At 38.5% G+C, this 21,907-nt stretch overlaps 1 protein-coding gene across 2 annotated transcripts in view; it reads left to right on the top strand.

The window, feature by feature from the left end:
• The window catches only part of chchd6a (coiled-coil-helix-coiled-coil-helix domain containing 6a), a 61,536-nt gene extending 40,210 nt beyond the window's left edge, over positions 1–21,326 (top strand). For both annotated transcript variants that reach the window (XM_063886463.1, XM_063886455.1), the window contains 2 exons: positions 2,287–2,422; positions 20,670–21,326. In XM_063886463.1, the coding sequence (XP_063742533.1) occupies positions 2,287–2,422; positions 20,670–20,693 (160 nt within the window). In that variant the 3' untranslated portion in view covers positions 20,694–21,326. The remainder of the gene's footprint in view (positions 1–2,286; positions 2,423–20,669) is intronic.
• The last annotated feature ends 581 nt before the right edge of the window (positions 21,327–21,907 follow it).

Below are 21,907 nucleotides of genomic sequence, written 5' to 3'. Positions count from 1 at the left end.
ACGGGGCTTTAGCTTTCGCTGCGACAGAGCCAATTTTCTGCTCCACGCGCCTTTAATAAACCGACACAGCGCTATCAGGAGACTTTGGCTTTCCCTGATGAAGGCCATTTATTTCAAATTAAAGGAAAGTTCCTTATCTTCAGTGGCCTCAAACGGCGAGAGAGATAAAGATGGCGCACTTTGGTGTCGTCCTCTCTATGTTGTTAATGTGATGAGAAAAAAGGAGGGGGGACGAGGGAGGGAGAAGTAAGAAAGGAGTTGGAGGGAAGACGGGGACAAAATGTGGAAAAAGACAGTTTAATAAGATAAACCATCAGAGGTTGTATGAGGGGGGTGAGTAATCTGATAGGCTGTCATCATTTGGAAATGGGCCTTGTGAGAAAAATACCACAGACTGCATTATTCCTTCCCTTTCATCGTTTTATCTTACTTCCTTTATATGTTTTTTCTGTTCCTTTTTCTCTTTAACCTCTATCACCCATGCTCAGATAAACTCAGTCGTTTCATTCACGGTACTGTCACTGATGATAAAATGTCCGTGAGTGCCTGTGTGGATATGGATATGCTGTAATTGAAACGTGGGGGTCAGCGCTTCTTTATGATTCAAAGCCATAAAGACCCTTTAATTTGGCTTTCAATTAAACTAGTGTTAAATGCTCCTTACTGAGAAACGCAGGGGGAACTGCACAGAGAAGTCGGCACGTGGGGAGGTATGCACAAGTTTGTGGTGCTTTCATGTTTACGGTGTACTACAAATTGTGTGTAGGTGTGTACATTTGTGCGTGCGTCTTTCGTGGGCGAATATAACCCGCTTGTCTCTGCTTCAATCAGTAAGAATCCATTACAGCGAGGCACCCAGGCAGCAGGCCTGTCATAGTTAACAATCACAAAGATAGACAGTCAAAGACCAATTATAATACAGCCCGCATATCAAATTAAGCACGGCTGATTCTGTCTCTCAAGGCACGCTTTTCTGCTGTATTTGATCAGAACAATGTTACCCACTCAATTAAATGTGATTTAGGCCTAATTGCATGATTTGCAATGAACCACGCACCACACACGCCAGAGGTTGTAAAAAAGGTGTCAGTGGTTGAGGTTGCTAATTGTTTTTCTTCTTTGGCTTGCCTCTTTTAATCAGACTTGTTTCTTTTGCATGTTTTTCTCTTTTTAATAGTTTTTATTTTTTTCATGAAGTTGGACAAAGCAAACTGTACCAGTAATGCAGATTTTTTAAGTCAGACATTGTTACCATTTCTGTGTTAGTAAATGTGTTTTCTCACATGTAGAGAAGAAAAAAACATCTCCAACTTTGAATTAGTATTTAATGTCATCATAAAAACGTATACACTGTGTCTAAGAATGTAGTCACTATGACAAGATGGTGAAGTACAACCAAACTCAATCCGATCCTGTCAACACCAAGATAGCGATTTTCAATCATCAAATAGCCACGTGCTAAATCATACCCTGCTTTGTCGTGTAGTTTACACTAAAATGCACAGTCATGGTCTTAATGAACATCATGCCGTATCAAGTAAGACCAGAAGAAAATGTTTGCTGATGTAACGAATGAAGTGAGAAGTCGGATCATTTTCTCCACGACTTCTATAAAATTGACCTCTAATTCACCCACAGAAGTTTGGCCCCTGCTGCTCATTAGAAATAATGCAGGTTTAAGGCTGCTTTTATTTTTATCAGCTAGAAGGTTCAGGTTACTTTTTGAAAAAAGTGGCAAATCATTTCCTACCAAATCCTAAGAAAAATATCAACATATATGCCCTTCAAAATGTTCCCGAGTTGATCTCTAACTGTGTCTTTCTGCTCTTACAGTATAGTGTTAGGGTTCATCATTATTTATTTTAAGTATTTCTTACATCTTATAAATACCAACAGAAAATCCAAGTCTAAGTAATATACAGTACATTTAAACAATCTGTGCATTTGTCTCAATATTCAAACAACCTGCCTCTGCATATTGAACAAAGCCAAACAAATTAAAGTTTAAAAAAGACAGCTTGGAGAGGAGTGTTGTTGCTCTCTTTTAAGGACAGAAATTTAAAACAGAAGCATAGAGGATGTGTTTTAAGTTTATTTTGTAATTTGTTTGTTTTTGTTCGAGAACTACTTTATAATAATAACTGTAGCTAGTAAGGCCTTCAAGCACTATCATCCTGGATTTTCGTTTGTCATTATGCTCTTTGGAGTTGTTATTATTTAAAATAGTAATTCAAATGTTACTAATGTCACTTATTCCATCTTTGTTTACCTCTGTGTTTTCTGCAGGTCTCGCAATATGAACCCGGTGTGTTCTGGCCTGCAGGCTCAGATTTTATCCTGCTACAGGGATAATGGAGACCAGACCCTAAGGTGTTCAGACCTGGCCAAACAATATATGCAGTGTATCAATGCAGCAAAGAAGGTGAGTGTGGAATGTCAGGGAAAATCCAAAGGGTTAATAAAACAAAAGTATCATCACAAATTGTACTTACTCCCATATATAGTCATATCTTTTGCAACCTTCCACTAAAGATAATAGTTATGTAAAAACAATATCATATTGTACTTTACTTGTAGAAAGTTTGCTACATAACAATCCCATCAGAGTGGTGGCTTTTGAAGTTTTCCATCGACAGACACAGTGTTATTTTCAGGGCTGCACTGTGTCTGATGTAAAAGAAAGAAACTCCTTTTTTTTTCTCAAGTTGTCAAACTTATTCTGGGGGAGTTAAGGATCCAAAAAAATCAAATTGAAAGGATTTTGAGTGCTGTCACTTTAGGTTTTTTACATGGAGAAAAGTCTTGTCATTAGAAAGAACTTTCCAAGTGAATGACTGATGTAAAAGTATGAAATGCAATCCTCCAGTGCTACAAAACTTGTTTTCCTTCCAATGCTGAAAATGACACCTTTTTCAAACACAGTCTAGGTTTCTGGGATGGCATCAGTCCTCAGTCGCAGTTCAGCTTGTCACTGCAGCTATCAGCCTTTTGGGTCTAATTTTATCAAGTTTTTGGTCTAACAAGCAGTACAAGTAGACATTTTCCCACACAAGATTAATGACATCTTGGATATTTGTTGAATATGACTGCAACAAATTGCATTAACATTGCCAGAATTGAAAACAAATCCTTATAGTAGTACATGATTTCAAGTAAAACAGATAGGGTCGTAAAGTCAGACGCAGCATTACTTACTGTAGACTCATCATTACAAATCCACTCTTAGATTTTCTTTAAGGTAAAACTCCTCCTTTTAACCCAGTCTCTAATCATAAAAAAGAGGACGACATATTATATATAGGCTATATATATATATATATATTTTTTTTTTGTTGTATTATTATTTTGAAAAAGCCAAATTAAAAAGATGGGTTTTTAATTTACTTTTAAAAATGCCAATCGAGTTTGCTGTTCTAAGATTCAATGGGAGATTGACAGATTTCTTGTGAAGTACTCTTAGTAGTTCTAAAAGAAAGACATTGGAGGATCTGAATGTCCTTGTAGGTTTGTAAAATCAAAGGCAGTCACTGATGTACGTAGGGGCCAGTTTATGTAAAGCCTTGTTAAAATCTATTCTGAAAACATCGGCAAGCAGTGCAGTGATGCCAGCACAGGGGAAATGTGATCGCTCTTTTTAGTGTTTGTTAAAATTCTGGCTGCAGCATTCTGAATTAATTGCAATTCCTTTACAGATTTTTTAGGGGGACCAGTAAAAAGAGAATTGCAGTAGTCCAAGCGACTTGTTAAAAAAAGCATGTAAAGCCATTTCAGCAGCATTCTAAAATAGAATGGTCTGATCCTGGCAATGTTCCTTTTGCAACTTTGTTGCTTAAAACATTAAGATCACAGTCTAAGATTTGATAATTTAGTCAAATGATAAAAACATTAACAACATTGTGTTATATAGGTTTTTATAAATGGTCTGCAAAGGCAGAAAATTCCAAAGTTCCGTCTCTAAGCAGATGACCAATCACAACAGAGCCGGCCAGCTAACCAATCAGAGCAGACTGGGCTCTGTTCAGACAGAGGGTGAAAAGAGGTGCTGCAACACAGGCAGTATAAGAAACATAAAGACCTTTTTGAACATTAAAGCATGACACAGTAGAGGCACAGAATTCAAAAACGAATAAATTGATTTAGCTGTTTTCTGATAGTAAAAGTATTCATCTTACAGTTAGGGCTGTTTCAAAGTAAAATCAAGTTGTTAACTATTTATTCAGTGAGTCAATGACATCCCCCCTCCTTTCTTTGTCACTTTTTTTGCAGTTTTCACCCATACTGAAACACAGTTAAGAACCACTGCTTATGCATGCACTCTGTAAAATCCGTCCTTTGTACTTTAGCTCTCAGCATTCCTCAATTGGCTCTACTGTTTTATTATTCAAGAGAAGACAAGGTTTCTCTCCTCAAGCGTGTGCAGCAGCTTTAAGTTACAAATGCACAGAAAGTTGGGGAGAAAATGAGGAAGTGGAGGGGGGGGAAGTTGCAGGAGAGAGAACTGGAAGCTTGCCCTTCGAAAAGTTAGTACAGTACAGGCATCTGAAGGTGTAGGTGCTCACCCCGCACCTTGACAGCGTGTTACTCACATCTTCCCTACATTGCTCAGGCGCATTGAGGCTTCCCCTGGCATAAACTAATACAGCATGTGATAATCAGCTCGCTGCAACTTGATTCCTCTGCTCTTATGCTGGTGTGTTTTGCTGCGTGTATATGTGTGAACTTTTAATGCCATGTATAGCTTTGTTTCTGTCTTCTGTAAAATTCATATAAACTCACTTTTGTATACGCACAACTACTGTGAAGCTATGAGTCAAATGTGCTTAAAAGGATTGATATTGCGTGCGTGCGTGCGTGCATGCGTTTTGCTTCATTATATTAGCTGGTGTGAGATAACGAGGAGTGAAGGGAAGAGTCTTTGAAGACTGTCTTTAAAGACTGTATGCAGATCATACAGTGTGTGTGTGTGTGTGTGTGTGTGTGTGTGTGTGTGTGTGTGTGTGTGTGTGTGTGTGTGTGTGTGTGTGTGTGTGTGTGTGTGTGTGTGTGTGTGTGTGTGTGTGTGTGTGTGTGTGTGTGTGTGTGTATATGGCTTGAAACATGCATTCTGCTTTAACCTACACATCAATGTCTTTCTTCCTGATTAGCCCCTCAGGCGTCTGCCTGACTTTCACCCAATTTGAACGTCAATTACAAAGTTTAAAAAGTTTTTCCTCCGTTATGTGTCTTTAGAAGCTGTCACAGTTCGGTTATCACTGATGACTTGGTTTTGCTTTTCTAGGGGAGTAGATACAGAGTAAGCCTTGAATTTACTGAAAGAACCAAAAGGCCTGGCACACTGTTGGTTTAAGTAAATCAACTCATCATGTTGAACTTATGTTTAAACAAAAAAATAGCCTTATCAATGCAAAGCTACTATTCGTTAATTAATGCTTATTAATCCTAAGGTACTAAGTAAATGTATTTTGGACAAGAAATCAAAGAAAATGTAGGTTTTCTTAGATTTTCATATATTTATAATATTAGGACATTATTATCAAATAAGGTTTTTACGTTAGGTATGGTTCCTCAGCTACATTTACAGTTGCTACTAAAACTAGCACTCGGAAAACTACAATGGTAGTTGTAGAGCATAGACCTATGCAAAGGCCATCTGAAGGTAAGTTTACGCGCGTATCGGCCCATGGTGCAGAATGAGTCCACAATGTAAAGGGTTCTTCCTTGGACCATTCACGGTTTCATCAAGTTTTATGAAAACGAGCATATATATATATATATATATATATATAAGCTGTCATATTACTGTAAAGCATACTCTACTTTAATGTCAAATCTTGGCTTTTGACTTTTTTTGAAGTCATTTAATGCTAATTATAATTAAATTCTATTGCAGATTCCAACCTTACAAGTTTGTTTTCCGTTGATGCGTCTATTTGTAACTGAAAAATGCTGCCAAAAAACATTAACATTTCAACAATCTGTTGGGAAATACTGATGCTGTGATAATACATTTGTTTGCATTTAAAATAATGTTTTCATTTCAGTTTGAATCATCTTAATAATGACAGTTGATAAGTGAGGACTTCTTATTTGCATATAGGACTTTAAATCCTTTCTAAGAGTTGGAAAAAGCAAACCAATGATGTGTTGTCCCCAGGCTTACAGTGGGACTGAATGTGGTCCAGTTTTTGTTTTGAAATTCCAGCCTAACAGAAGCGACTGTGATGTGTTTTGATCAGTGCCTCAGCGGGTAAGTGCACAGGCCGGCAAATCACAGATGTCTTCCCACTGGGTTACAGCACCATCTTTGTGTGTGCTTGTGTACATGCGTGCGTGTTTGATGGCAAATGAGGGGAGGATCCCACAGAGACCGAGCAGACGAGCTCCAGTCATTATCCTCCGGGAAGTCTGGGTCTGACGTTGGCACTACTACATGTAGCTCTGCCCAGATTCACGGCAGGATTTTCTAGTTATTTGTCTGCAATTTCGGATGGGAATACATATGCCACACAATCATGCAAGCACTGTCTATGTGCATGGTGGGATTCTAAAGTCATTTAGAGCCAGTCTCAGAAAGAGGCCTGCTCTGATGCTGATCAATGTCAGAGGCTTGGCTCACAAGGAGAGAAAGTGGCAAAGAGATACAAAAAAAACAATTGAAAAAGGTGAGAAAATACCAGAAAGGAGTGGAAAAGAAGAAAAGCTGAAGGATATACAGGGAGTAAAAAGATTTGGAAGAAACATAGAGAGATGAGGGTGTCACAGGAGCTACAGTACAGTGAGGTCGGGATCTGACCGACCGCAAGTTGAGACCTCAGAAAACTTTAAACGCCGTTATTTTCCCCTCCAGCAATGCCAACTACTGAAGCACACCCACACGTTGAGGTCTGGAGCCCTGCTGTGGAGTACAGACATACAAGACTTTGGGTCTAATACCGAGGGAGTTACGGCTAAAATTTAAAGCTGCCTGTCAGACTGGAGGAATAGATGGAAAAGAGTGAATCCAAGAGAAAAAAAACGTTATAGAGTGCCGAAGAGCAGCCGAGCGATTGAAAAGGAGATTTGGAAACATCGTGTTTAAAGAGTGATTGGTATTGATCTCATGCATAATGGCCATATAGAAACAAATGAGGGACGTCCAAATTACTTTTCCCCTGCACTGTTTTAGTGCTTTGGTGACAGTTTATTACCCCAGAACTTCTGGAAGAGTGTGAAATGCCTTGCTTTTGTTGCTCATTTGCTGCAAAATGCTTGCAACGTTGGCTAAAGTACTCTTAAACCACCCGTTCCTCTGGTGCCATCCATTGTGATCAACTCTACAGTTGACTGAGCTTTTAACAGCCAGGCAGGAAAATTGCTTTTATTTTATTTGAAAAATATAAGAATGCACACCATTACTTTACTGAATAGGTAGGACATCTGATGTTTTCAAGTCACAGATTTAATCATATGCGAAAAATTTAAATATGTGTGTAGCCTGTTACATGAGTAAAGTTAAGGGTGGCTGTTCTGCATGTGCAGTTTACTGTGGTCTATATAATAGAAATGTTATCTATCTATAAGAATGCACCCAACCGCCAAAACAGTCGTGAATAACAGTTGACTAGCAGACATACAACAAAAATAAGGAATATCAAGAGAAAATAAGGCTGAAAATTATTTTTCTTGCTCTATGCACAACAATAAATGAGGACAATAAATGAGATAGATATGCTCAGCCCATGTGTGCAATCTGTAGATTCTTACTAAATAGGACCTGTTGTTTTGTAATTTGCCTTTCCTATGGGTTTTGTTAGCTGTCGAAGTAGTTGAAGTCCTTGATCCCTGACAGCCAATGTGAGGGACAGTAGGAGGTCTTGCTGATTAGATGTCAGATTTGTCAGCCATCATACTGTAAGACATTCACCCAAAAATTACCCAGTGCATTAAGATTGACTGTCCTTCTCCTCCTGAGAGGCATTCAATTACACCTTTAATTCCCCTTTCTTCTGCTTAGCTTATAATTTAAGATGTTCGACTTTTCACTCGCTGACAGTCTTGACATCCAGGTTTAGTTGAAACAGCGGAGGAGGTTTGACTGATGACATGTCATGTCCTCTGTCCATCAGAGGCCACTTTACAGATTTATTAAGTGCTGTGTTAAGATGGAGTTGTATAATTTGCACATGAATCACATCCCACTTTTAAATGTCTGTATCGTTAAATTAATAGAAGTGACCCCATTCGCAGTAAGAGGATCGAGAAAAGTGAAAGCAAAAAAGAACAGTAGACTGGGGCCTTACCATAATGTTAAATACACTTTAAAACTCTGCTGCAGAACTGATTTTCGTGCAATAATTTGTTCCATGTAGCAGTTTGTGGAATTGTTCCAATTACTTCTAGTATACTCGGAACAATTAAAATGCCAATGCCCAACGACATTGGAAAATGTAGTGAAACTAGTAATCTACACACTCTATTTATGATAGGAAAACACACCGCACAACGTTAACGATATATGATAAGTCTTAATGCTAGCTGAGAATATCAATTCGCTAGCCAGGTTGGCTTAGCCTTTCTTGCAAAAAAAGTTATCAGATTGCGGTAGCAAAGGAATGAGCCCTGCTTCCAGGCTAATGTTGGCTGGGCTTGCATTGCAATAACTATCTAGTCACACTGCAGTTAGTTGTTTTTTTAAGATTACACAGCAATTTCTTTGGAAGATATTTGTGTATGGTTTCTTATCTCTAAGGCCAGGTAGGCATATATAATAGGCTAGTTGTATTGTGTTATAACATCATTTGAATCTCAAAATCTGAAGTTGATATTATTGATATACTATATTTAATGATAATATTATGATATTAGTATACATAGATAGTATGCACCTTAGCGGATCAGCAAGGACAGCACAGCAGCATTGCATCAATGTGAGAGTCTAGGCTAGAGATGTCCAACTAAATAAGGAAAGGAATCCAGATATTACACAAAGTGTTAAGAGAGTGAAATGTTGCTTTACGAATTTCAACACTTGATACCGTCACCTTGATTCCAATTTCAGATACCTGTATTTGCCTAAATGAATTAGTTTAAAGAGAGAAAACATTTTGACTAAAAGTTGACTAAAATGTAATGATTTTTCATTGACTAAAACTGGACTAAAATGTTTGAGTTGTCGTCCACTAAAACTAGACTAAAACTATGAAGGATCAAATGGACTAAAAGGTGACTAAAACTCTTAAGCATTTTCTTCTAAAGACTAAGACTAAATCTAAAATAGCTGCCAAAATTAACACTGGTATTATCACAATTCCACGCAGTGCTTGATAAAAATCACATGTCCTGTGTTAGTAATTTCCTTGCTTGCCTTTGTTGCAAACCAGCCGTTGTATTTGTTTTGCTGAGAGTTCCTGGAACCTAAGTTCTTTAGTGCGATCTTTAGGCAGTGTCAACATTTAGGTTCAGAAAGTCACCCACAAAACAGAACCGGAAACATAGTATACAACTAAAGTCAAGTTCAGATCAACGATTGGAGCCTTTAGAACGTTGATATGTTTCAGCTGAACTTAAAAAGTGTCTGAGTCGCAGGCAACACCATCAAACTGCTTAAGTCACCAGTGGTTGGTTTTGGTACATAAGTAACAAATTGATATCCGTTCAAAGAGCAGTGCTCTTGACATAGGTAAGAGAGGACTCTCTCCTCAAAGAGTTTGAGGAAAAGCCATGTTTGTTTGAAACAAGGCTATGAAATGTGATCAACAAACCAAGTGTCTTTGGTCACATTGCACAATGGTTGGACTGCCCCGATTTGGCCATCATTTTGTTTATTATTTTCACTGTTTCTCACCAAGAAAGTTAGAAGTACAGTGATCGTTGCTATAGAAATGATACATATGCTTGTCTATTTGATGGATATTGGCATTTTTCAGATGAGTGTTTGAAAATGTCTACTTTTCGTTTGAACTGGGCTTTAAGTTAGGGGTCATTAAACCCCTGGTGTAGAGATGTCTTGATTTAACTGGATTTTCTTTACACCAAAGGAGGTATCGATTGACAACATTGCAATATACTAAGAAATGTATGCAAAGTTAAGTTGTTCCTATTTATGTAATTGGGGTTGTGGAGGGACGTTTTGTAGTCAATGCAGGCAAGCTTTCTACAGCCCCGTAGAGGGACAATGTACATTTTTTAAAAGACTGATGTAATTCAAAATGGTAGGTCTCAATAGAGGCATAACAACAAAGCCTTTCGTCCCATCAGAGACCAAGAGGATTAAGTGAGAGTAAGACTATTGTGCAGGAGTCTGTTCTGTTTCTGAGGCACGCTTAGTGTGCAAGTCTGATTCCCTGTGGACAGCACACCAGAAGATAAGGGGAAAGAGAAAATAGTTTCACCAAGTTTTGATAAGTCCATTCTCAAAAGAAAACCCTATGGACAATACTGATACACTGATAATAAATCTGTATCTGCGGCCCATCTGAATGCAAAACAGACTTTCACAAAGCCAGTGAATCACAGCGGTATAAAACCTTATATTGATTTTTTTTCCTTTTACCTTCAGTTTTATTGTTGATTGAACAGGAGTCATGCTGGTACAGAGATCACAGCAGCTCAGCTACTCTGCCGACAGATAGACAACAAAGAGATGAAAATACAAAGAGAAGGCTTTGACGAACAAAAAAAAAAAAACATGATGTAGATAAACCAAGAAACTGTTGAGAAAATGTGAAAGGCCAGTGATAAATAAATGGAGAGGCCTTGAAGAACACTGAACATAAAAACAGATGAATGGAAAGGAAGAAAAGGAGGGGAGTGCTCAGGCATGATGAGAAAGCACAGTGAACAAGAAAAGATTAGGTGTAGAGTGAAGGCTAAACGTTAACATAGAGTAGCTTGATATCAGTTTAAGTGAAACAAATAATGGAGCAGCCTTCCTCAATAGGCAGGATAAATGAAAGAGAGAGATGAACACTGTGATAAGCACTGATTATGGATTTATAAAGAAAACTGGATAAAGCATTGCTCAGTAAAGCATGAACCCAAAAATGGACTGACTATAAAGCATTTGCATTTGACTTTCCTTAGGCCCCGCCTTCAATCTGCCGGTCTCAGATCAGTCACATAAAGGAGAGGTAAAACAACTCTCGATTCGGCTTTTAGGGCATAATATCTTTATTTAGACCCTAATAATTTAGGTAGGGGTAACAAAAGGTTTGTTGGACAGATCTCCTTTTAGCAATGTTAGTCCTTGGGAAAAGTATTTTCGGGCCCAAATCACGGCATGTGTTGTACCACAGTTTGGCCACTACATATTTGCTTCAACGCGACGGCGCCATGCCTGGGATCTTGATGCTGATTTTGCTACGCTTGGAGAGACATTATAAAAAAATAAACTGGAAAAGTGCAGAACAAAAGCATGGAAGAATGAATATAGAGAAAAAAAAATGTTTTGCTTGGTTGGAAAACAATAAACAGTTGAAGAAGGAAGGGGAGAAAATAGGAGGGCAGCAAGTAGTTTGGGGAAATCCTGAAGAGAAGGAGTTGGACACTGAAGAACAGAGGTCGAGGCAGACAATGGGAGATGGGGTGGGAGCTTTGGTTTAGAGAGAAAATGGAGGAGAACGATTTTGAAAGATGCACAATGGGGAGAAGAGGGAAGGGTGTACCAGGCATGAGGCTCACGTCAATAATTGGATTATTGGGGGAGAAAGTGGTGAGCATTGGGAGATGGTAAGCAGTTATAGAGGAAGGGTTAGAAAGAGATAGCAGGCCCCTCAGCAGTCAACACTAATGAAGAAGAATGAGTGCTGCTTGCTGGACCTACAACTGACCACACACACACACACACACACACACACACACACACACACACACACACACACACACACACACACACACACACACACACACTATCACATACTTTCACTTAGGTATGAGCACCTCAATTTTTGACACAAAATGTGTGAAGCATACAAGTAGTCAAACTCCACATTCACCTTGTTGCTATGCGTGAATAAACATTACAAAGTTTCTTGCAGCTTCTTTAAGTTAGGCCTAATTAAGGAACAGAGTTTCAATTTTTATATTTGTTGAGACAGAAAAAAAAGAAAAGACAATCTTAGGCTTTGAAGTTTCCACCAAGCTTTCAAATGAGTGTATATTGCTCTAATTGGGGCTAAAGTGTTGTAGTGTTTTTGTATCCTCTTTCAAAGTGCCAAACTTTTCTACAAAGTTGATGTACCATGGAGCAGATTTTTAATCCTTTGACATTCTATTTGTGAGTCAGGGTGCTTTAACCATTGTGACTTCACTGAAAAAACGGGAATGAACAGACATAAAATATCAAAATTCTTAACAAATTTTGTTTTGCAAAGATTTCGTTTTAAAATGTAGTGTTCTTTTGGGGGATAATTTTGTCAGATTCTTGTTTCTGTTCTGCTCTCAGTTGAAGGTCTGTTTGTGCCTCATTAGCTGTGACTGCCTACAGACAAGAAAAGAAACAAGCTATCCTTTAACGTTTTTATTCCACCCCAGCTCACAGTGTTGAACCAAAGTTGACAGAACACAGCAGTAAGTTGTGTGGCGCAGTGATGAAGGTCGAATCACCAAAAGTTTTATTTTCTATTATATTCCTGAAGTTAAAACTAATCCATGAAGGTCAGAAGATGTAGTACATTTATGACAGATGACGTCACCAATGTATGAATGATGTTTCTGCTCGTATGGAGCTTTGATGGTCATAAGGAGCTGACAAACGTCATGATGCACGTCATATATTGGCAGCGTGTTGACTTTTAAACGCAATGGACCATCAATGTCATATGGTTTAGTCCTTACCTTTAATAATTTGAACCCTTTGACAGGACATGTATGAGCTAGAAAGTAGGTTGAGCTGGCTTAAAATAATATAGAAGCTTAAGATTGATTTTGTTGCTACTAGGACTTCATCAATCCGTTGGGAGCTCATTAATATCTGTTTAAACACACACACACAGACACACACACACACGGCATAAGAACACATACATATACACCACCAATACCCTTTCTCCACTGAAAATCAGTTGCGTTCTAGTTAGAGCCAGCATTGCTGCGGTGGAAACTCGAAGAACTGTTTCACAATCAGACACTGGCTCCTAACTGGCCCTGGAGATGCTGAAAAGGCGAGTGAGTCCAAGGTTTAAACATCAAGTCAAGAAACTAGGCAGTTTTACCTTAAAGCTAAAATACTTTATTCAGTACTTTGTAAAAAAATCTCCTATAAATACTTTATTTCTATGGTATCTGTACAAGGATTTGGTTTTCCTGATCTTTAATAAGGAAGTCTAGTCTGTATGGAAATATGTTAACCTTACCCTTTTTTACAGTACGTAACAAACATGCCCAACTACGCTTAAATCGGCTCCTAGAGTTTTTTGAAAAAGTTTTATCAGTTGGTTTATCTGTTTGTGTTTGCTGTAAAAAACGGTTCTCCTTTGTATCCATCTTTAATGAATCTTCCTTCATCTGTCAATTTTGTTTTTCTGCCTCTGCTTCCTTTAAACCAACGCCTTTCATCTAGCTTTTACTTCTGTCTGCAACTGTCTTTTTTCTTTTTTCTGGTTAACTCCACTCTTTGTCTCTCTTGTGTTATTCTGTCTTCTCCTATCTGTTTTCCTTTTTCTAAACCCCTATCTTCTTTTTTTCGCGGCCGCCTCCTGCATTTCTCTCTCCCTGCACCGCAGTTGACTTATTGATTTCATTTTCATACTGTTGGCAGTTGTTCCCTATGTCATAAACCATCAGCGTTGCCTCCTTTCAAGCCGGCATTGATCATTGTACAGCCGATCACAACCAATCACCGCAGAGCATCATTATCTGCTCTCGCTCCTTGTCTTTTGTTGTTTGTCAGCCTTGTATTGTGTGCTCTGTGGGTTTTATTTTTTAATGTAGCAAATCAGCACTCTGGTGAAATAACAATTTTGTACATTTATGTATTTAATGAATTAGGCTTTTCTTTCTTTTAGTTCTTTTTTTCCCGGAGGCGCTTAAGTGTTGTGAAAAATGCCTCATTCAGAACGACATCTGATGTCTTTAAAAGAAAACTGCATCACAAACCTTTCAGAAGAAATGAGCGCAGCCTCTTCTTGCAAAGAATTGAAACTTAACCATCCACGCAGATGCCTGTTTTTGACAAAGAATGTCCTCAACTACTTTAAGCAACCCTTGTGTTACACGTGTAACTTTCTCTTGCTTTCTTCTTCTTTGAGAGTCATAACAACTCCCAAGTCTCTCTGACACATCTCATTCGGCCTCCATCATCCCTTTTCTCTCCCCACTCCTTTATTTCTTGTCTTTTGTTGCACTGCTATCTTCGATCGAATCGGACATCAAGCCATATCTAGAGCCTCTGTTTCCCCTTTTGTCCGCCTCTTGGCCCCCAGTGGCCCTCAGACACCTCAAAGCCCTCAAACCAGGGGAGACTCGGGGGTGTGGAGACATAAAGGGAGGGGGTAGAGTTGAGGGTACTCACAATAGCCTCCTGAGGAAGTGCATTTTCACCAGCTTTTGTTCATCGACCTTTCCGAGCGCCACCACCCCTGTCGGCTCGCGCCACGAGACCCCCTGTGCTCTTTCCCTATTTCTACCTTCTCTGAGGGGGCACCCAGATAATAGTTCAACACAGCCCCCTGATTTGTGCTCCACTGAAAGCCACCTCGGCTGCATAAGCAATTGACACACTGGGTTGTTTTTTTTTTGTTTCACGCTGGTGTTTTGGCCGGCATTTCATCGCCCTCCTCTCCGACGTGCTTAGCAAGAAGTTTTGTGGAACCAAGACCACCAGCTGGGATAAGAGAGGACAACAGCAGGGCTTTTGTTACCTCAAAGCAGCCTCAACATTATCGGAACAGTCCACTTTGTACCAGCCTCTCTTTTGTGTCCCATTGTCACTCAATCCGTCAGTCTCTCCCCCTCCTCCTTCTCTTTATGAGTCGAGGCCTGCCTCTCCTTTTGTTGATTGCTCTTCAATTCACTCCCTGTACTCCCAAAGAGATCAATTATTTGTTTTCTTCTATATCTGGCCTTTTTGTTAATAAATAAATACCATTGTGTTATTGTTTGCTCATGTGAAACTTGGAAATTGCTTTTTTATAGCAGTACTGCAGGTGTTTACGATTCATTGTCTCGCCAATGCACAGAAGGCGGAAGTTTATTCCGAAAACCCTGGCTCATGAACTTGTCATTTGGTGTGTCCGGTCAAGTCTAACAATCTGTGCTTCCAATTAACATAGTACAACAGATTTTGCTACAATTAGCCTCTCGGTATAGTATGATATCATCTGCTTAGTATAGTATCCAGAGGTTAGGTTACACTCCTTCATAGTGATTTAAGTAGTAAAGTGTACTTACTCTACGTCTACTACACCCCTCCTGTCGTCTTTCTCAACAGTATAACTATTCAGAATGTCTCAGCCATGCTAGAGCCACTGCTAAGCTGTACTGACAGCGGTGCTTTGAGCTTCGTTGCACTTCAGGATGGTTGGTAGTGTGAGTGGGAACAATGGAGCAGCATGCATCTGGGATTTACGAGTACAACATTTATAAATACCTGTCAGTAAAAGGAGGAACATAAACAATTGCATTAGGATAATCATTTGGGGTCCTTGACTGACAGACAAAAATCTATTTAAAAAACTGACAGTAACCCAACAACTTACTCTTCTCTTAAGAACGTTTATAACCTGTACCCTACTGTCTTCGGCCAATTAGACGTTGGTACTCATTTGTACTTGGAGTAACAACAAAATAAATTAAATGTACCCTCTCAAAAGGCATAATCAAGAAATGCATAAAGTTAGTTAAGTTGATTAATGCGTAAACATTCCCTTTATTGGTGTGACTAACAATACCACAGAGATCCCCACAAAGACTTTTTGAGTGGACTAATGGAATTAGGGGCCTCTACAGAAAGATCAACAAATGTGTCAGTTGACCCGTCAAACAAATGTTGTATGGATGAGCGAGACCCTTTTAGTTTTTGCTCTCAGCATCCATACCAGAACATGCATTTTGGTAGTGGATAAGGCTTCATGGCAACCTACAGTAACTCAGAAAGTTTCACATCTGAATGTTAGCTAACATGGCCCAACTGTATATTCTAGATGTCTACTACTGTTTCAATCAAAATTAAGAAAAGTCAGAAACCTTGTCATTTTCTTTTGCTAAAGTTTTCAGTCCAGTTTTGTGTTGTACATTTTCTGATCTGAAGATTTGGAGGAGGGTAAATTCAGCCAATATGAAGTTTTGGTTGAGAATGCTAGCAACGTTTTCTTAACAGTCGAGAAATGTCAGCATAGGGACAGCTGGATTGGACGTTTTTGGTAAGTCTGATACCAACGATCCAAAAATCACATACACTTCAAACCGGGGAAGGGATTTAGAAGTCTGGAAAAAGGGTAACGAATCGTGATTTACAGGTTACATCGTCCACATTAGAATTTACGACTTATGTGTTCTGTGACATTTTACATTTAATAACTTTGGGTTGAAGATTTATAGATTATTTTAAAAATGATTAACAAATTAATTGATAATGAAAGTACCTGTTATTTGTTGTGTTTGCTAGTTTGGGAGGCACCTGGTTATCTAGGTAGCCTCAAAAGAACTTTGTTAGTGGAGACAATCTTTGCGGGTATGTGTTCTCCTCCACCCCCCTCTCCCGCTCCATCGTCATCCCTCAGCAGTGGAGTGGTCAGGCCTATCAACCACAGCGCCTCAGTCTATCACCTGAGATCCCAAATTGCCTGCCAGTCATCAGATAAAATGGATTTCCAATTGAGTCAACTCTGCTACACTGGGTCAGGCAGATTGGAGAGCAGGCAGACTTGTTCTAGCTCTCCTGACTTTCTGTTTGTTGTTAGTTTTTTCTTTCTCTGTTCTACTGTGTTTGGCCCCTCTTCTTCTTTCCCCACTATCCCTCACTCTCCCTCTGTTGGCTAGGTGCATGTGAAAATAAAAAAAATCTTGTTGTAAAAGGACAGGTACCAATTCGCTATCTGGGAGGCACTGTGGAATAACCCCAGCAAGTCTTCTTAGTCCATACTTAAATTCAGGATGGATCTTCAATTAAAGCAACTGGTGGGAAATCCATTTGTTTGTTAGTGGGTGACTTCTGAAGTGTTACAAGTTTTTTCGAATAGAGTATAAGACCACAAATACCATTTTCAGACCTTGTACTGAATCAATACAGAGATCTATAATTGTTCATTTCAGTCATAAAGTGGCTATCCTATACATTACACTAAAACTGAGCTGTCATTTAGACAGGGCCAACCACCTTTTACACAATTATCCATAGTATGCTAAACAGAATTCCTGCCTCTCAAGTATGAAGATGTACTACTTATCCCTGTTTGATATACATTTTATAACTTTTTTAAGTGTCTAATTAATCCAAACAGATAATGACAGATTGCTCGATAATGAAAATAGACTTTAGTTCTGGTATTTTTGATTGTTGAAGATAATTCTCTCCTCCACATCCACTCCATGCCATCAGGTTACCCTCATTTCTTATAAAATGGCATCAAATCAAGAGCTAATTTGTCCAGGCATTCTCTTCGCGTACTGATCTTTCGAGATGTAAGAAAACAAGATGACCTCAAAGTCCAATTGGATTTTTATCCTACATGACACAATTTGCAAATCAGTTGAAATTTGCCCTGTTGTCAATTATAACATTTCTATTTTCCAAAAGACTCTTTTTTCATGTTGGCTCGAAAGCTTCAAGGTGTATTGGACTGCCAATCATGCACAACAAATAAGAACAACACTCTTAGCACAAACATAAAAACAAATATCTTTATTGTGAAACTGCAAACCAGGTAGTTGGTCTCAGTTTAAGCTTTGAAAGATGTTCAAAGTAGTCTATTAAATGTTTGCATTTCACATTTCCATTTTTGTTTTAGAAACAAAAGGTTGTTTTTTTCTATGTTATTATAGTTCTACATACTTTTGTAAAATTGTTTTTTTTTTAAGGAAACTCTGAAATACTGACTCACCAGTATTGAGCTGACTGGTCAAAGGTCTCCACCTCATGTACTGAAGCTTTAATTGAAGTTTATTCAAAGACTTTTGACCAAATATTCAGTCATTGTAATTTAGCGTGTGTAAACATCTACTTGTCCAAGCGCAGAATAAAGCAAAATCAAAAGATGAGGGAGGGAAGAGAATGTAAGGTGAGGAGAGGAAATCTGAGGGATGAGATGAGAGGAGCCATATTGATCACTCTGCTCGGTGAGTCTCTCTTAATGGTCTCACTTTCACAGCTGGAACGGTCTCTGTGGTGTTTAGAACAGATAGCATGAGTCTCTACACACACATACATGCACCTAAAGTACATGAATGCCTTTCAGACAGGTCAATGCTCCGCAGGCCTTCAGTCAATTCAGCTCATTGCATCATTGCACACGGGTTACTAGAAGACTTCAGTGGGGCCAGTAGTGATTCTGAAACAACCTTCTGAAGTGAGGCAGGGCTAAACCTTATTGATTTGATTAAAACATAATATGGTGTTTGCTTGACTTTATGATAAAGAATCAATGATAAATAATATATGTTACTCTTCTATTGATAACTTGAATGGTCAATGCAGAATATACTTTTTGAAGAAAGCATTAAATGAAAAAATAATTGCCCTAGGAAATTTGTGTTTTTGGGTGGAATAAATAATTCATCCTAGATGTCTGCAGACTAAAGGTTGAAGATAACATATAATATAAATGTTCAGGTTCATATTAGTATTTTGTGCCTATATTGTGACATGTTTCCATGCTTTAATGTTCAAAAAGCTCTTTATTTTTCTCATACTGCCTCTGCTGCAACACCTGTTTTCCCCCTCTGATTGAAACCAGATCCCAGTCTGCTCTGATTGGTTAGCTGGCCGGCTCTGTTGTGATTGGCGAACCGCCCAGAGATGTCCCACCTCTTATACTATCACGTGAAATGAGTGTAGCATAGAGATGTCACGATATGGCAAGAGTAAACAAAGGAGTCCAATCCAGATGTTTCAGGCAGGGGGGGGGGGGGGGGTCTTGAAGAGAAACTCTCTGGCGTCTACTTTTGGACTTTTCCATCCACAAAAACCTATTTAACACACTAAAGGGGAAGGGAAAACCCTAATAGGGTGTCTTTAATGCATGTTTTAACCACCCTAATAGCTTGTATGAATCCAGTATGTGCTCTTTTTCATAGTTATTATTTGGAATAATAATGACAATCTGTTGACGTGTTTCCACCTGTTGCATGATCCTTCTTTTAAGAAATTTGCACTTTGCAAACACTCACTCAAATACAATTAAAAAAACTGCCTCTTCAGCCTTGTGCAGCTGTCCAAAAAAAAAAAAATCATGTGTGTGGAGCTGAATACGTCACATCTGCATTTACAAATCAAATGTAAAAGTCAGGGTAAAATCTTTCTGTGGTAATCAGCTTTTATAATTGTAGCTAGTAGCCATCCGGTTTTCTCACTTAGAAAACATAAGAAATAACCAAGGCAAAGAGTTTATCAACCTTCAATATTATTTAACACCTCTCCATGCTACACTATTGACACCATCACGCTAAATTGTGCTGTACATAACCAACTTTTGTTGATTCTTTTTAATAGGTTGCACTCAAGGTTATAGGAATAGGTCTAAATGGGGGCTCAGCACTTTCCAAATTTGTAAGTTCATCTTTGGATCCTCTTTCCGGGATTTGAAGGTGTTAATTGATCATAGTTGTCTGATGTATGCCCTCTCACAGTGTTTGAGACAAAATTGTGCAATGAATGATGAATCCTGGTTGTCAGAACTTTCCTCTTCTCAAAGTACACAAGACGCTCGGGTTTCAAGGACCTTATTGATCTTTGGTTGAAAGATGGAGGTTGCAGTGCTTGGATTGAATTGCTTTTTGCGGTTTTAAGCAGAAGTTCGGTAGGTCTGAAAGGCTATGCAGTAGGTCATTGCATCTCTTAGATGAGCATAATGCTACAGGTGGCAGTAAATGAGAATTCACCCAAATCTTCAATTATACATCTCACACGTAGTAGGGAGTTCTGAGTGTCACCACGAAGTCTGGTTCCAATAAATCAACACAAAAAACACACTTAAAACCTTAAGATTGGAAAAAGGTTAATCAGTTAAGCATTTTTGCTGCGGTTTCATACCCATCGTATAAAAAATAATGTAGCCACATGATGAATAGAAGCCTGGATATCCGATTTTTTGTGTTTTCTAAATGTTAAGTAGAACAAAATGGCCCAAACTTGAATTACATTGGACAAAATAAACAACATATGTGAAGAAAAGAGCCTTAATCATTTCTTAAATAAAATACCGAACACAGACTGCATCAAAAAAGACACACAACAGTTACAAGAAGAAGGAAACATTTTCGTCTTCCCGTAGGTACAATTTGTCCCAACAGGAAAAAGCCTGTGAACTATCGATGCAGAGCTGAGTAACATCTTTCAACAGGTTCACTTCCATTACTGAGATAATTAACCCTACTATTACCTGCTCTGACCTTTTACTTCTGCTCCGTAAAGGCTAGGAAAGCATGCCCAAAACACAGACAGTCCTTTAACCTAAGAGCATGTAAAAGGTCGGAGGGTGTGGCCCGAGTGCACATGGACTAACTCTCGTTTCTTTCTTCTTCTTTTTTTCTGTTAGAACCTGCTGGTCAATCACGGATGAAGAGTGGATGGAAAAGGGTAAAAGTGTTATTGACGTAGGCTTTCACTTGGGCACTAGGAGCGGCACTTGTCGCTTTCCTGTTTTGAATTACGAGAGAGTTGATTTGCTGTTAGCATGCCATGTTTTAAAAAATAAGTTCTTATTATGCTATTTATCTGCGGTATCATCCTGGAAAGTTGCTTTATTATTCTGCACTGCTACATTCTGCAGGGAAAGCTTTTCGAAAGAGAAACGAGTGAGTATTAGATTAATGGTCGGAGTCAGTACACTTTCAACAGTCATTCACAAGATCAGCAGAAAGTATTTCTGAGATCTGTGTTGTGAAGGTCATTCAGGGTCATCACTCCATCGTGTGAATGTGAAATTCAGTTTACGTCCAAACCTCTGCTTCCTTTGTCGGAATGAAAAGGAAGAAAATCATTTCAGGTGTGAGATGAATAGAGTGCATAAGGGCCGTCCTTGTTTCGATCTTTGACTGAAAAACGAAGAACTGAATCGGTTTTATTGCTTTTGAATTTCCTGGTTTTATATTTTTTTAACAACACAGGAATAAGCTCAGGTAATCCTGGCCATGACTCAAATCCATCAGACCTGTGATGTATTGTATCATTTTATTAAACCATTCATATCCTGTTTGTGTCCAAAGGTCTTTATTTTACACTACTCAACCTGCTTATATTTATACTTACAATTAATGTATTTTGTTTTTAAAAAAGCTAAGTATATTTAGTTTCATTTATTGATAACTAAAGAGAAAAGAAAATACCTTCAATTCTCCCCTAACCTATTCTCTTTGTATAGCACAGGTTGAATGAGTAGGTCAGGTGTATGTAGGTATGTTCATGAATTAGATGATTTATTAAAAATACAGTTACAGACGGAGCAAACCATTTGAAATCTGCAATCTTAACTAAGAGGCGTTGAACTTTTACAAATACTAACACAACAGGGTTCTCAGGGTCGTTGGAACGTGTTTAAATATTAGATGAACAATTGAAGATTTTGAAAATAAATAGAAAAGGGTCAAATGCTTAAAGAATTAAGATAAGAAATTGAAGTTCATATTTCTTTCCGCATGCTATACCTGTCGCGAGATGTAATTACTTTTGATTTGTGTCTCAATATGCCGTTTTTGATCCATGATTGTATCTTGAAAGTCCATAAAAAGTCCTTGAATTTCAATTTCAAGACGTTGTGGAAATCCTGAACTATTT

Source organism: Eleginops maclovinus, chromosome 1, assembly GCF_036324505.1.
Source record: "Eleginops maclovinus isolate JMC-PN-2008 ecotype Puerto Natales chromosome 1, JC_Emac_rtc_rv5, whole genome shotgun sequence".
Taxonomy (NCBI): Eukaryota; Metazoa; Chordata; class Actinopteri; order Perciformes; family Eleginopidae; genus Eleginops; species Eleginops maclovinus.
Note: the sequence above shows the minus strand (reverse complement) of the source record. Positions and strands in the feature narration are given on the sequence as shown.